This window comes from Passer montanus, unplaced genomic scaffold, assembly GCF_014805655.1.
Source record: "Passer montanus isolate IOZ18808 unplaced genomic scaffold, ASM1480565v1 scaffold2, whole genome shotgun sequence".
Taxonomy (NCBI): domain Eukaryota; kingdom Metazoa; phylum Chordata; class Aves; order Passeriformes; family Passeridae; genus Passer; species Passer montanus.
Window position 1 is genome coordinate 804991 of NW_024366591.1, and position 14616 is coordinate 819606.

The 14616-nt window shown below is 39.0% G+C and overlaps 1 protein-coding gene across 2 annotated transcripts in view; it reads left to right on the forward strand.

Annotated features, from left to right (window-relative positions):
• Positions 1-14616, forward strand: part of DENND5A (DENN domain containing 5A) — a 61984-nt gene that overhangs the window by 33800 nt on the left and 13568 nt on the right. Inside the window, exons 7-16 of one of the 2 annotated variants that reach the window (XM_039706964.1) lie at positions 1009-1224; positions 2125-2359; positions 2798-2948; positions 3590-3683; positions 6649-6780; positions 8283-8435; positions 9262-9369; positions 11566-11650; positions 13009-13093; positions 14399-14527. In XM_039706964.1, coding sequence (XP_039562898.1) covers positions 1009-1224; positions 2125-2359; positions 2798-2948; positions 3590-3683; positions 6649-6780; positions 8283-8435; positions 9262-9369; positions 11566-11650; positions 13009-13093; positions 14399-14527 — 1388 coding nt within the window. The remainder of the gene's footprint in view (positions 1-1008; positions 1225-2124; positions 2360-2797; positions 2949-3589; positions 3684-6648; positions 6781-8282; positions 8436-9261; positions 9370-11565; positions 11651-13008; positions 13094-14398; positions 14528-14616) is intronic. The other variant, XM_039706965.1, reaches the window with a different exon arrangement.

The window sequence follows — 14616 nt, forward strand, 5'->3', positions numbered from 1 at the left end:
CAAAATTGGCACCACTTTTTAATGAATTAGGTGGCTAAAATTGACATCTAGATAATGCTGAAGTTTGCATCCAGTCTTGGTTTCTATAGATACCTTTTTCATTCTGTCTAGAATATATATAATTTTGCTTATATGTAAAATATTTGCCATGGGGTTACTGTGATGATTTTTTCTGGTTAATGTTGTTGAGTTCATGAGTGTCTGATTCCAGCAAGTGGACATGCACAGCTTATGGTGATCCTGATTGGATTGTTTGAGTGATTAAAATTGTAAAGCAAAAAATAAATTGCAGCCCTTTGTGCCTAAAATATACTACCTGAATGACCTGGGAGTTTTTTGAGCTTTTGTGGAATAGAGTGAAACCTGTCACTGTTGTTGATTATTTTCCCCCTATGAATTGAATGTCTTAATTTTATTGCTTTTTTTAATAATTTTTAGCCCACATCTTAACTGAAAATGCCTTTTCTTTTCTCAAAGATTACTCTGAGCTGTGTAGTGGGGAATTGTGGTTTACACTGCTAAGGACTTAGGGTACAGGGGATTGGCTGCTAGCCATGCACAGCTTCTTGTTACTGTGCATTTCTGTCTTCGTTTGAAAGCTGTGTATGTAAACCTGGAGTTGTTTGACACCAGATATAGATTTGCCTAATATGCAAATTTTTAGGGGTAGTAAGAACCTCTGAAAAGCCTATGCAGGTGATTGAAAGGTAAGAGGAAGTAAGTCTGTGGCATACATGGACATGTATATGGTTGTTGTTTACCCTTTTTAAATTTAAAACATATCCAGTGCAAACAGTGCTGAAGTAAGTTTTGGTTTATTATGAGAAATTTTCTAGGCAAAGATTTCTGTCTGGATTGTTTTGATTTTGCTCTTTGCAGTAAATATTTTTCTTTATTGCAATGTTGACTTGAAAAGTAGCAACTGAATGGCAGATGAAAATCTTGTATGCCTGGAATACCTGACAAAGCATCAATACAAATTATTTGTGTTTTCACTTACTTTTTTAGCTGGAGGTACGAGAAGAGACCAGTAGCAAAAAGGATCTTAAAATTCAATGTGATGAAGAAGAATTCAAGATTTACCAGCTGAACATTCAGATTCGGGAAGTTTTTGCCAACCGCTTCACACAAATGTTTGCAGATTATGAAGTGTTTGTCATTCAGCCCAGTCAGGACAAGGAATCCTGGTTTACAAACAGAGAACAGATGCAAAACTTTGATAAAGTAAGTTGTAATAAAAAGGTACATCAGTGTGAGAGGAAAACAGTATTCAAACTTTGTGTATTGGACCATCAAATAGAAAACTGTACTGTCAAGATGGTAATTTCTTCTTTAAATTTCAGTGTTCCCAAAAAAGTCACATCTTAGGTATGTAGAAAAGTATATACAGATACAGACTTAAAGAGTTAAAGATACTCTTTTAAGGATACTGTAGAAAAATGCAGCTTACCCTAGAAAAATAGCTCAGAAAGCCTGACTTTGCTAATCTTCACATTAAGGTTAAATATTACAAGTTGAAACAGTTTGATTTTTAACCAGAGGAATTGCCAAATACGTTAATGAATTAAGTCATGACCCCAAATAATGCTTATGTACATGTGTACCAAATGTATTCCTAACTCTCTTGTAGAGAAACATAAGACCCAGTTCTTCAAATTTTTGCTCTGTTTTCTTTGCTGGAGATATTTGTCAGCAGCAGAGCTCACATGGGTGAAGATTGTTGCAGCACTGTCTGCTAAAACATTCATGTGATTCTCACCAACTTGTATGAAAAGATTCCCATTGATTTCACAAGCTGTGAGCCCAGCCAGAAGTACCAAATATGCACACCTGCAGTACTGATGGTGTGGTTTGCTGGGATCCTGTTGAAATTTTTAGGAGATGAAGGAAATGCTAAAAAGACAGTTTACCAGTTATTGTGCTCTACAGTAGGTGATTGTCCTGATGCTGAACATTTTATACAGACTGCCTTTTTTGGGGATAGAATTGATGTATATAATAAAACCAGGCTTTAAGTGGCACCAAAGCACTCTCATACATCCTTGATCAGAAAAATTGGTGCTTTTGGTGGATGTCTCTCTCTTTGCAGACTCCCAAACACTCTTATCTCTTCTCGTCTCTTAGGCTTCTTTCTTGTCTGACCAGCCTGAACCTTACTTGCCTTTCCTCTCGAGATTCCTGGAGACCCAAATGTTTGCATCCTTCATTGACAATAAGATTATGTGCCATGATGAAGATGACAAAGACCCTGTTTTGAGAGTTTTTGATTCCAGGGTGGATAAAATCAGGCTGCTGAACGTCAGGACGCCGACCCTGCGCACATCTATGTATCAGAAATGTACAACCATTGATGAGGCTGGTAAGGGCCATGGGGCACTTGCTTGACAATTAGTGCAGCTGGTCAGTGCTGTTCGTTGTAGACATTAGATTCAGTAATGATTCATGCTTTGAAACTTCAAAAAAACCAGACCAAAATAGCGGAGATGTAGAGCTTAACTGGGGAACTAAAAGTTTTCTGTGATGTTGAGATGTGAGATGAAATTAATGTGAAGTAGAATTCAGAGGTTTTCCTGCATGCTTGGTGTGTGAAAGATGTCTGACTTAAGAAGATAAACGTTTTTCTCCTTTTGGTGGCATTCTTTGATGTCAGAAACACTCTTGTACTAATGTCCCTGTTGAAATCAGTAAGCAACTTCCACCTCTTTCTTTAGTTTGACATCTGCTTTTAATTGAAGATATGTGATTATAGATACATGTCTGATTAAAACACCTTAAATTAACCTTCTTACTATTTCAGAGAAATCTATTGAATTAAGGCTGGCAAAAATAGATCACACTGCAGTTCACCCACACTTGCTGGACATGAAAATTGGACAAGGGAAATACGAGCTTGGATTTTTTCCTAAACTTCAGTCTGATGTTTTATCCACTGGCCCAGCAAGCAATAAGTGAGTAAGCTAAGGCAACAGGTGCTGAATCTTGGCAAGATCTGTAGAACAGCACTAAAGCAGAGATCTTAGAAAGCAAAGTCAGTTTTGGGGTTGTTTTTTCCAAGTGGGAGCAGATCAGATTATGTGGGGTGGGGTTTTTGTTATGTCTCTTTTTTTTTTCTTTTTTTTTCTTTTTTTTTTTTCTTTTTTTTCTTTTTTAAATACAGACTTCTTGGAGCAAATTTACTGAAGAAAGCTCTCTTATGTTTGAGATGATAGTTTGTGTACTTAGAGTTACTTGCAGTTATTGTCAATATAAAAGCAGATCCCCTTATTTGATCTTATGTAGGAACTAGCAAATATTTTAGGATATTTTCTTATAAAAACCTTGAAGGAGGAGAGGTAAGGCTTAAATTGTCCTTGGAATTGTGACAAAAAAAGGAAAAATACAGAGCAAATGCATGTGATCTAATATTCTAAAACATGTTGGTTGCCCAGTGTTCCAGAGATTCTTTGTGTGTGTTCGCAGCTGCTCTTTGGCTGACGTAACTGATGTCAGCATGTTGAGAATGTGTAGAATGTATAGAATAAACTGGAAACCTCTGATTGCCCCTTCCCCTGCTTCCTGACACTTGGCTGGTGTTATTCCCCACGTGTAGGTGGACAAAGAGGAACGCTCCTGCTCAGTGGAGGCGCAAGGACAGACAGAAGCAGCACACGGAGCACCTGCGTCTGGACAATGACCAGAGAGAGGTGAAAATTGCTCAGCTCTAGAGATCTGATTTTTTTTTTCTTTCCTAATGGCCTGAGAAATGCTCTGCAACCTTTATGAAATGTCTAGACAGTTACTTGCAGTTCGTGTCAGCTCTCCCTTAAGTGTATTTAATACAAATGAAGTAGCAGACCAAAAATACTTAATTTTCTTATTATAAAAGTTATGTCATTTTTGCCCCCTCTCAGGACAAAATTATTTCATCCCACATATAGGAGAGTTCTCTGAAAATATAATCACATGATTGCAAGTTGTTCTGCCTTTTCTTTTTTCTTTTAAAGGGGTTGTGTGGGAAGAGGGCAATTAATAGTTTTCAGCCATCTATTTCCCATGTTTGAATAACTTAGTCACCCTGTGTTTCTTTTGTGTATTTGGTGGAGGAAAGATAACCCCCTCTAGAGAGGGATTAATTTCATCTTAAAATCAGGAACATTGCCTTTTGGCTTAAGTGTCTTTTGTAGACCATATAAAAGCCTTAAGGTGACAAAGTGGGAGGCAGCCTCATTGCTGAGGTGAGAGTGTGAAGCCCACCCAGACTGTCACGTTTGTGGCTGCCTGTTTTTGCACAGTGCAGTCTGATGCTGATTTACCCACCTTCTGAGCTGATAAACATCTCTCACCACTGCTCCTGCAGCTGACACAGTTTTTCTTTGTGGTGAAGTGGTTTTGAAAGATCTGGGTGAAGTGAACTAATTACAGTACAGTTTCTGATTCATATGGTACAGACAGCAAACTGTTACACCAGGTGTTGATTTATGGGTAATGCCAAGAATAGACTGGCTCAAAATATTAGAGGGTTTTTGTTTGTTTACAACCCCAGAGTTTTGCTTTTGTTTGTGTGTTGTTCATTGGAAACAATATTCTCTTGCCTTGTTAAATATCCCTAGAAAAGCTTAGTTTGGAATTTTAGTAGGCTTGTGTCTGTTTGGATAGTGTTTTGAAACTCAGGTGTGTTTGTTCAGTTCATGCTTTTGTGGTAGTGATGGATTTAATTGTCTTCCTAGTGTACTCAGTTCTGGAATTTACTTACTGGTTTGTCAAAATTTTGTTGAATTATAGTGTCATCTCTGTCATCCATAACCATGTAACAGAAAAATGTCTGCATAATAAAAAACCTCTACGAGTAGTTTCTGGCTTTGACATGTTCCATATGCTCAGCTAACTCTAAAGTGCTTTTTACTTAGATGTAACAGAAATGAATAGTAGTTGATTTCTAACCTCATTACTGTGCTAAACAACACAATTGTTAAAGCATGTAAACTTCTGAGATAATTACAAAGGCAAAAATCTGCCTCTGGGCTCTGGGGTGTTTTGTTTGTTTTGTTTTTTAACTGATTCCTCACAAGTTCATTTGCTATAGGAGTTATTCTGTCGCAAAAGGCAATAAATATCCAAGGAATAAATATTTTGAAAGACGTGCTCAGCTGGGGGTACCAAGTGCCAGTGGTAGGGGTGCTGTTGTTTTAGGGGTGTATGCTGTATTTCTTTGAGGACATAATGGTGATTGAACATGGGCCCCTGCTCGGGGTGCACCTCAGATTTCCACAGTAAATTTGAGAGTGGGGTGGGAGCTCTTCTGAGGTGAGCACTAGGGGTCAGGCTGAGCAGGAGGTGCCAAAAAATTGAAGCTTTGCAGCAGCCAACAAAAATCTGTGCAATGGAGACTTTTTACTTGCAAACATTTGTGCCCAGTGGAGGGCAGAGTTTACATCAATCCACTGATTTAACACCATCTTTTCTTTTTTCCTTTCAGATTCATTACTTACGAATTTATGTTTATGTTGAATGCTTGGGACTTCTGCATTGTATTATGTCTTCACTCTTTTCCTTTTCTGTTTTGCATGCTTGCTTTTATTACTTCATATGTCTTACCACTTTCACTTTACATCTGCTTGGCTTTTTGCTACCAACTTATCCTGCCAGCACCTGGACTTTTCCATGTCAGAGCTTCAGTTGCAGTTATGTTTAGACTGGGACCAGCATGATTGGCCCTTCATGCCCTCTATAAAATCTGTGTCAGAGCATTATCTGGTATGTCCAATGCACAATAAGACTGTAATCATAGTTCTGGATAAAGATGCATGATCAAATGTATATTATCATAGCTCTTTAGTGCAAGGCCAGTGGAGAAGGTGGGGTTTCCCCTCTTTGTGTTTGACAGATCTATTCACTGACATTTCAGTTGGTCATTATTTCAATGTAAGCTAGAGAGGTTTCCTTTTAATTTTATATAGGTACTAATCCTGAGTGTTCCATCAGTGCCTGTACAGGACTTTCTTTCTATCACTAATTCCCAGTTAGCTGTGCCCCAACCAACCTGTGATCACCTGGCTTCCAAAATATTTGTCATACCACTCTTGTCTTTGGGGTGAAAACAATGGCAACTCCTTGATGGCAGTAATAGGAGCAGAAGAGCTCTTTCAAGTAGAGTGGGTTCAGGAAATTATTTTTCTCAAAAATGCAGCTGGTTCGCAGCTGAGATATGTTGCTACATTTGCATTTTGCAGCTGCTTCCTGAAAGAGCAAAGTTTTCTTGCAGTCCCCATGTAGACCAGTCTGCCACTTGAATACTCTTGGTCTGGGTAGTTTTTGCAAATTTTTATTTAAATGAAAAAAATAAAAATACAGTTGGCAGTGGTGCAGGGAGTAGCTGAATCTCTATGCATCTGAATATCCTTGGCAGTTTGTATTGTGTTTTTGTAATTCAGCAACATGTGTTCTAATGCTGTGTGGACAATATAAATGGGGATTTGACCTCTGGTGAAATAGCACTTTTATGTGTCTCAGCCCTAAATAATGCTGGGTAAAAAGGGGCTTTTTCTGAAAGAGGAGATCCTTTGCTCCTCACTCCAGAGGTGTGGGTTATAAAGATAAATTTACCTTTTTCTCTCAGCCAAGTAGTCTCACTTGCACTTGTGTCTGTGTCCATTTTCTCCCCCAATCCAGAAATACATCCAAGAAGCCAGGAACCTGGGCAGCACCATCCGGCAGCCCAAGCTCTCCAACCTCTCTCCATCAGTAATTGCACAAACAAACTGGAAGTTTGTAGAAGGCTTGTTGAAGGAATGCCGAAATAAGGTAAAAAAGAGAATATTTCTGCTCTCCTGCACCTCATATCCATCCTTTCTGGACCATTTTGTACCCAGTTGTTTTGAACCCCCCCACTTTTCTGCCATCTGTTTCTGCTTTATCTCTATAAGGATTTTTGCACGGTGGTGAGAAATTAATGTAGAGATAATGTATTCAGAAAGTCTGCAAGAAGCAGAGACTTTGTCAAGCAGATTTATGATACAGATTGAATATTCTGAAGGGTCTTTACCATCCTGCTGCCCAAGTCTATTATAGCACATTTCAGTTATAACTAATGAGACAGTGCTATTTCAACAGGAGTGAATAGTCCAAAAGAGAGGCTTGTGAGGAAAATACAGGAGCTTTTCTCATAACTCCATTTCTGAGGAGTACAGTTTTAAGCACTTAACAAAGAAATTTGACATTAATTTGTAGACATGTTTCACCAGTATATATTTGACAACATATTAATCTGAAGTAAATGTTAATGTTTATAAAAATACAGCAAAGAGAATAATTATGAAATAGACACATTCTTGGCTAAAGTCAGTGGAGATACTGCAGTAATTATATACAACTTTTCATAAAACTCTATTTAATATGTGCATTTACTTCTGATTTCACTTTATGGAACTGTTCAAATAACCCCCATTCCTTAATAGAGGCACAATAGATGGTGAAAGTTTTTGAAGATAGACTTGGCTCTGTGACAGTGAGAAATTGCCAGAGGGAGTGAGGGGGAGAAGCAGCTAGGGACTAACTTGGACTTAATTTTCACCAAGACTATGCAGAGGTGCTTAAGGGAGTATTCTTCATTTGAAAGTGAGTCTAGAATAGGAACAAAGATGAAAAAATTTGTAAGAGATGAGTGGAACTGATGTCCTCACCATTTTTTCCTCCAGTTGGCTGTATGATGAATATATTGTGACTGGAAGTACTTCAGGAGCTGGTGAAGGCTTTGTTGGCCAGTATGAAATTGTGCACAGTTTAGGAGAATGTGGCTCGTGGGGAAGCTCAAGAGGTGCACTCCAGAATGAGTTTGGTTTAATCCAAATGCCCTTCTGGCAGAGCAGCATCTCCCAGGAATGACATACCTGTGCTGCTTGGAAACACTTGGGTGTATTCACCTCTCCTGGGAGGAGGTGGACAAAGTGTCCTGCATCCAGTAGTCACCAAAGTACCCAAGATCTGTGTTTTGGGGCTTGCTGCTGAGCATCCAGCTTGTTAATGTGTGACCTGCTGTTCCCTTTGTTGGGGTTACACTGTGGAGGATGATGTGCCTGCTTGCAAACCCTTTTTTAGAAAAACAGATGAGCACTGTTGCTGTCCTGGCTTGAAAACCAAGGATAAAAGAAAGGCAGTTCTGCACTAATGCCAGAAATACATATATACAGCCAGTTATTTTGCAAAACTTTCTTAGCATGTACTTCTTAATTGGTCATTTTAAAAGTGTAAGTGATCTTGGAAATTCCTGGGAGAGATTTACCTCTCTTTTGTCTTGTCTTTTTGAGACTAAGAGGATGTTGGTTGAGAAAATGGGTCGAGAAGCCGTGGAGCTTGGTCATGGTGAAGTGAATATCACAGGAGTGGAAGAGAACACCCTGATAGCCAGTCTGTGTGACCTCTTGGAAAGAATATGGAGCCACGGCCTGCAAGTCAAACAGGTGAGGAATAAATATTCCTGTACATTGCAGAGCACACTTTCCTGAAGCTGTGTTATCTGTTCCTCTCTGCTTTCAGAGGACACCTTGAGTGTGTATGTAGAGATGTTAAAATACTTGTGTGTCCTGCAGTCTTGTTTATGTCAGGTCCTACCCCCTGTGTGTCTCTGTGTTGTTGGATATGTGCAAGTGTACCTGTAGTTGTGTTCCACAGATGACTTCTTGGAAGATTCTCCATTTAACCTGGGGTTTTCTTTTGGTTTGGTGGGTTTTGGTAGTTTTCTTTAATAGGATGATAAAAAAAACCCAACTGTTGCTGTGTTCTTAATATTTTTGTTAATGAAGTTGCATAGGCTACAAGGCAGCCTATCCTAAAGGTGCTGTCAGTGGGAATGGGGGAATTTTTTTCCTGAAGGATAATTTAGTACTTCAAAGTAACAGTCTTGCTGTTTTGGTTCTTCCTGGGTAATGTAGGGGTACTTAAATTATGGTTACAAGATCACTAGCTAGAGGTGTTGGGGTTTTGTGTGAAATTAATAATTGTTTTGCTGTTCTGTTTGGAGTCACTTGTGGGACAAGATGGAGTTTGGAGGGCCTTTACCAACTTTACTCCTCCTTTGTACAAAGGAGTAGCAAGGGTGGAGGAGATTATAACTTCTTTTTTTTTAAAAGAATATATGTTCATAATCCAGACAACTGTAATCCAGTATCTCTGTTCCCAGCAGCCAAACACCAGTGTTTAACTCTGCTCTCCTTCAAACTATACAACAGTTTTCTATGTGAAGATTTATCATGTGATTCTCTCCCTTCCCTCTTGTATATCACTTAGGATAGAAGCTGTACTGCTTTCGTCTTAGAAGACAGAGCATCAGCATACTCTGCTTCAACCCAGATTTGGGCCTTTCAGAGCACCACCAGACGGCCAACCCTCCATAAGGTTAATGCTTTGGATTGATTGCAGATGTTGGCAAGCAGTGCTGAATGGTGGAATAAATACAGTGGTGGAATAGAATAGAGGCCTGATGGAGGAAGTGCAGTGTACTCACAGTATGATCCAGAGTTTAAAATAATAAAAAGTAAAAAAGCACCACCAGTTCTCTGTGTGCTCTGGCCTTTATGAAATATGCAAGAGCCTGCTGTTTCATACATCGATTTTATTTCATTTTTCAATAATGAGCCAAGGAAGACTCTTCTTTCTCAACTGACCATAGTAATGAAGATGGCTTTCCTTCCACCAATCCCTGCTTCTCCCTCTTCCCTGCTGATGACCCCAGTAGTCCTACATTAGCTACCTACTGATTTTTCCACGTGCAAAGGGAATCCATGCCTTCCGTTGTCCCGAGCGATGCAGAGGATTGTGATGTAGGATCTAATGACTGAAATAGTCTGGACTTTCAGAAGGCCTTGGTTATTCCCTTGCCCATTCTCTATCCCACTACTTTCCTTAGGCTGTCTTCCTTCCCCTTGTAGATCCAGCTTGCCTCATCATTGCTATTTGGTGAAGTTAAAGGAGAGGTCCACGGTGCTGGAGGAGCGGGCAGACACTGCATGAGTCCTCACATTCATCATGGTTGTTGGCATCAATTTGCTGCAGGACCCTTTGTTGCTGCTTTCTGTGATCTGTTGCAGTTCTCCTTGCCATGGCAGCTGGTTGCTGAACACTAGACTGTGTGTGCATGTGTGTGTTTATTGGGAGAAAACACAGTTTTGGATGTAACTCTTTGCTGGGTGGTATTTCCGTGCTCTTTTTTATCTGTTTGTAATAAGATTTGCAGTTTTGGCTTTCCATGTTGGATCTGTCAGGTACACACAAGACACAGTGGATTTTTTTTATATCCTCTCGACTGAATGCATATTTTTAATAGATTTCTGTCATCACAGATGTTACAGACACTCTAGGATTTATTCTTCTGGAGGTGTGCCACTTCTGGGATAATCCCTCATGGTCAATAGTTCATTATGTCAACTGCAGGGAGCTATAGGATGGAAATGGTTAGACATTTTAAAATATAGTTTAAAAAAGAAAAAAGTGAAGATGAACTATCATTACTGCACTTCTGGGAAGGCACTTAGATAATTTTAGGTGAAATTGATAGTGTGGAATTGACAACTATTGCCTTACAGTCATGACTTCTTTCTGTACAAAGCTGTAAATAAAAATATGGCCTTATAATATGACAGCTTTTCTGAAATGCAGAATTGCTAAATCTTTACTGGGATTTCAGGTTAATGCAGTCCTTTAGGAAGATAAGTAATACTAATTATCTGTAAGTAATTCCAGTTGTTGTGCCAGAGAGCCTCTGTTTGCTTACTGCTGCTTTTCTGCAGGTTTGCAAGCTTTTGGTTTATTATGTGAAATATTTTGTGATGAATCCAAGAATCTTTCCCAGTGAAAGATTTTCTCACTCTCTGCTTTAAGCCATTAGGGGTTTAAGAAAGCAACATAATGAGCAAGGTGCACCTTTTAACTTCATATGATGGATTTATCTTGGCCTCAATATTACATCCCAAATTCTGACTTTTAAGTTGGTTTTACAGTGTGTAGAACTGGGTATTTTTGCTGATAAGCTTTCACTGCCCTCCTTATATTTTGGGATATCTTACTGTGTTTGCTATTATGCTGGTGCTTTGCTGATGAAATTGAGGGGAATCTTTAGAGGTTCTAGAAATGGCAGCATTTATCCATAGCCCTAAATAACCCTGAGGGGAGCAGGGCTTGGCCTGGGTGAGTCTTGCTCAGGCTGGCTCTGTGTCCCTTGTCATTTACTGCTGGAAAGGCAGGGAGAGACCCACAGGACAGGTCACAGCCTCAGGTTTAAAACTCAACAGTCTTTTACAAGCCTTTGGATGTTCTCTTGTCATGGTTATGAACTAAGAGGGAAGCAGTTCCATTGACTTTTTCCTGTTTCCAGAATCATTAGATCCCAGTAGTCTGACTCTTGCTTTTCCTTCTCAGCCTCTTTACAGCTCCCACTTTTGTCTTATTTTTGTTTTTTACCATTGGGTTTGTAGGGAGAAACATCTTTAAAACAAGTTTTTGTCATGGCTAATACTTTCAGTGATGTTTCAGACTTCTTTTTTTTTTTAAATTCAGCTGGTAGTGATTTCTTTAACTAATGTTTTTTAATTTTAGGGGAAGTCTGCTTTGTGGTCTCATCTGTTACATTACCTAGAAAACAGACAAAGAAGAACCACATCAGGCAGCTTCAGTACCTCAGGTAAGATTGGCATCTGCTGGAAGAAGATGATTAAAAGCTGTGAGTAAGAGCTGCCTGCAGATTTACACCAAGCAGAGTTGTTTTTTCCCTTTGGAAATACCCTTCACTCAATATAACTGAATCAAATATTATGGCTACTACAGATTTAATAAGGGCCCGGTGTGTTGTCTCAGTATGTTTTGTGGAAAATAAACTGGTTTGTTTTGTGCTTGCTTGTTTGGGTCTGGGATCTGACTGCCATGCTAGTCAGAAACCCAGAAATAGCTGGTGCTTCAGAGATAGGCTTTGAAATGGATTGCTCTGGTGCCTCATCCTCCATGAGACACACAGGCCCTGCATGACTGGCAGAGGAAATGATCTTATGGGTCAGGGTGGGAAACAAGTGTAAGCACAGAAAATTTTGTTGTACGCCCTGAAGTTTTACATTGTGGCTTGAAAGCAGCTAAACAGGAGGCTTACTGTTAAAAACTTCAACTGGAGAAACATATTTTAATTTTTGTTGGGTCCGCTGTTGTAGTAGAAGCAATATTGTGCATAAGGTTCACTGATAATATGTTTTTAGGATTATTAATGTAATTTTTAAACATTTATTCTTGTGTCAGGTGGGGGCACAGCATATAAATTTGGAGAGAGCAATGGCTTTGGGGGAGGCAGTGGGTTTTTTTATTTTTTATTTAAAGCTGCTGTAAGCAAAGATTTGAGTATTAGTAATGTGTACAAGATCCTGTAAGCAATCAAAACCATAGATTTGGAAATGTTAAGGTCTCCTGAATGTCCCTTAATTCATAGTGTATGAGAATAAGTCACAGTCAGTTCTATGCTTTCTAACTTGAGATTGAGGGCAGGGACTGTATTCAACATAGAACTTCATTCTGGAGTTTAATTTGGAAAATAAAAATAATATTGCTTGAAAACCCTAAAATGCGATATATAAAAAGTAGTGGTGCTACAGGAGTGTGCAGAGTAATAGTTCAGGAAGCACAGGGTGTGTGGTGTACTGAGTACAGCATATTGACACTGTTCCCTGGTGTCAGCAGTGCCACTCAGGGTTACTGCACAGCAAGAAAACAGGACAGTCATTAGAAAATAATACTTGATTTCTGTGTGTCTTAAGCCATTTGATGTCATAGCAATTTCAGCTGCATCTAAGTGATGTGTGGGTGCTCAGTGTGTGCTGATCTGTGGAACCATCTGTGTAGCATGTTAGATTTTCATGTCATTTGGGGTGGAAATACACCACCCAGAGTCACCACTAGTACAAGAGTGCAAACTGGCATTAATTCACCTTCTTTTTATATTGATTGCACAATCTTTAGATGGATTTCTGTTAACAAGAAATTGTTTACTTCTCAATCTAGGAATACTTCTTGATTCAGAAAGACGAAAGTCTGATACAAGTCCAGCCATGTCACCTCTCAGAATCTCTCTCATCCAGGATATGAGGTGAGTTTGAAGTGTTAAACAACCCAGAAACCCCCTGAGATTTGCACACTTGTTTCTGTGTCTGCTGTGCACCATCCTGTGCACTTCATGGAAGGCACTTAGATAATTTTAAGATGAAATTGATAGTTGGAATTGACAACTATTGCTTTACAGTCGTGGCTTCTTTCTGCACAAAGTTGTAAATAAAAATATGGCCTCATAATATGACAGCTTTTCTGAAATGCAGAATTGCTAAATCTTTACTGGGATTTCAGGTTAATGCAGTACTTTAAGAAGATAAGTAATTATCTGTAAGTAATTCCAGTTGTTGTGCTGGAGAGCCTCTGTTTGCTTACTGCTGCCTTCCTGCAGGTTTGCAAGCTTTTGGTTTATTACATGAAATATTTTATGATGGATCCAAGAACCTTTATAGTTTCATGCAGCAGGAGGGGGCTGTGGGGAAGGAACCTGTTGAACTGTTTTAAAGTAGATAGTTCAGCATTTTCATTGACCTTTACAGAAACAGGTTTCATACTGAGGAGCTTTTATCTTGTCAGAGATATTAACTTATGGAAATACCATGACAGAATTTTCGTATTTTTAGCATTTTGTGTATTGGTTTATTCCACAGAGGTGTGGGTGTAGTGTTTGTGTGTTCCCAGTCATTGCTGAGTTGGTTGTGTCGTTCTGAGTCCACTTTTGCTTCTCAGGGAAGAATGCACTTTAAAGAACTGGTTTGATCTAAAGAATGGGTTTATCTAACATTCACTACTGTAGTGTGAATAAAACTATGACTTCTGCCCAGTGCCCTCTTTTCAGTACACTGAAACAGCAATATGCAGAACTTCTGAAACAACCTTGGCAGGATTTGCCTTTTCCTTCTTTTCCCTTGCAGCATCCATTTTTTTCAGTAGAGAAGAGTGAATTGAGGATTTGCCTGCCTTATTAAAATATACCATTTGTGCCTTGTGTGCAAGAAAAGCTTCTACTGAGCATGCAAAGGCAGTGTTTAATTTTCCAAAGCATTCAGCCATAAATATTGCAGAGATAAGGTCCAGAATGAGTCCTAAATCATGTGAGACAATGGGCCTGGTTTAGAATTTTGTAAATAGGGCACTGCATTGCAGATATTTCCTTTTCAGGCTCTTATTCTCTTTGAGCTAGATTGCAGGGATTTTTTATTGTGCTGAATATTAAGGTGATTATGTTTCTTTTTCCTATTATTTACCTGATGTTTTGTGTTCTTTAGAAAACTTCAGCTGAGCTTGGTTCAAAAGAGCTGTCATGCTTTGACAATACCAAGCATGTCTTTTTCTTTTATTCCAGGCATATCCAGAACATAAGTGAGATCAAAACAGATGTTGGCAAGGCCAGAGCCTGGGTTCGCCTCTCCATGGAAAAGAAATTGCTCTCTAGGCATCTGAAACAGTTGCTTTCAGATCATGAACTCACAAAGTAAGATGGGTTATCTTGGGCAAAGCTTTTTAAAAAATTAAAATTTGTGTGATTGTTTGGTTTCAAAAATCCAGGAGTGCCTATTTTTG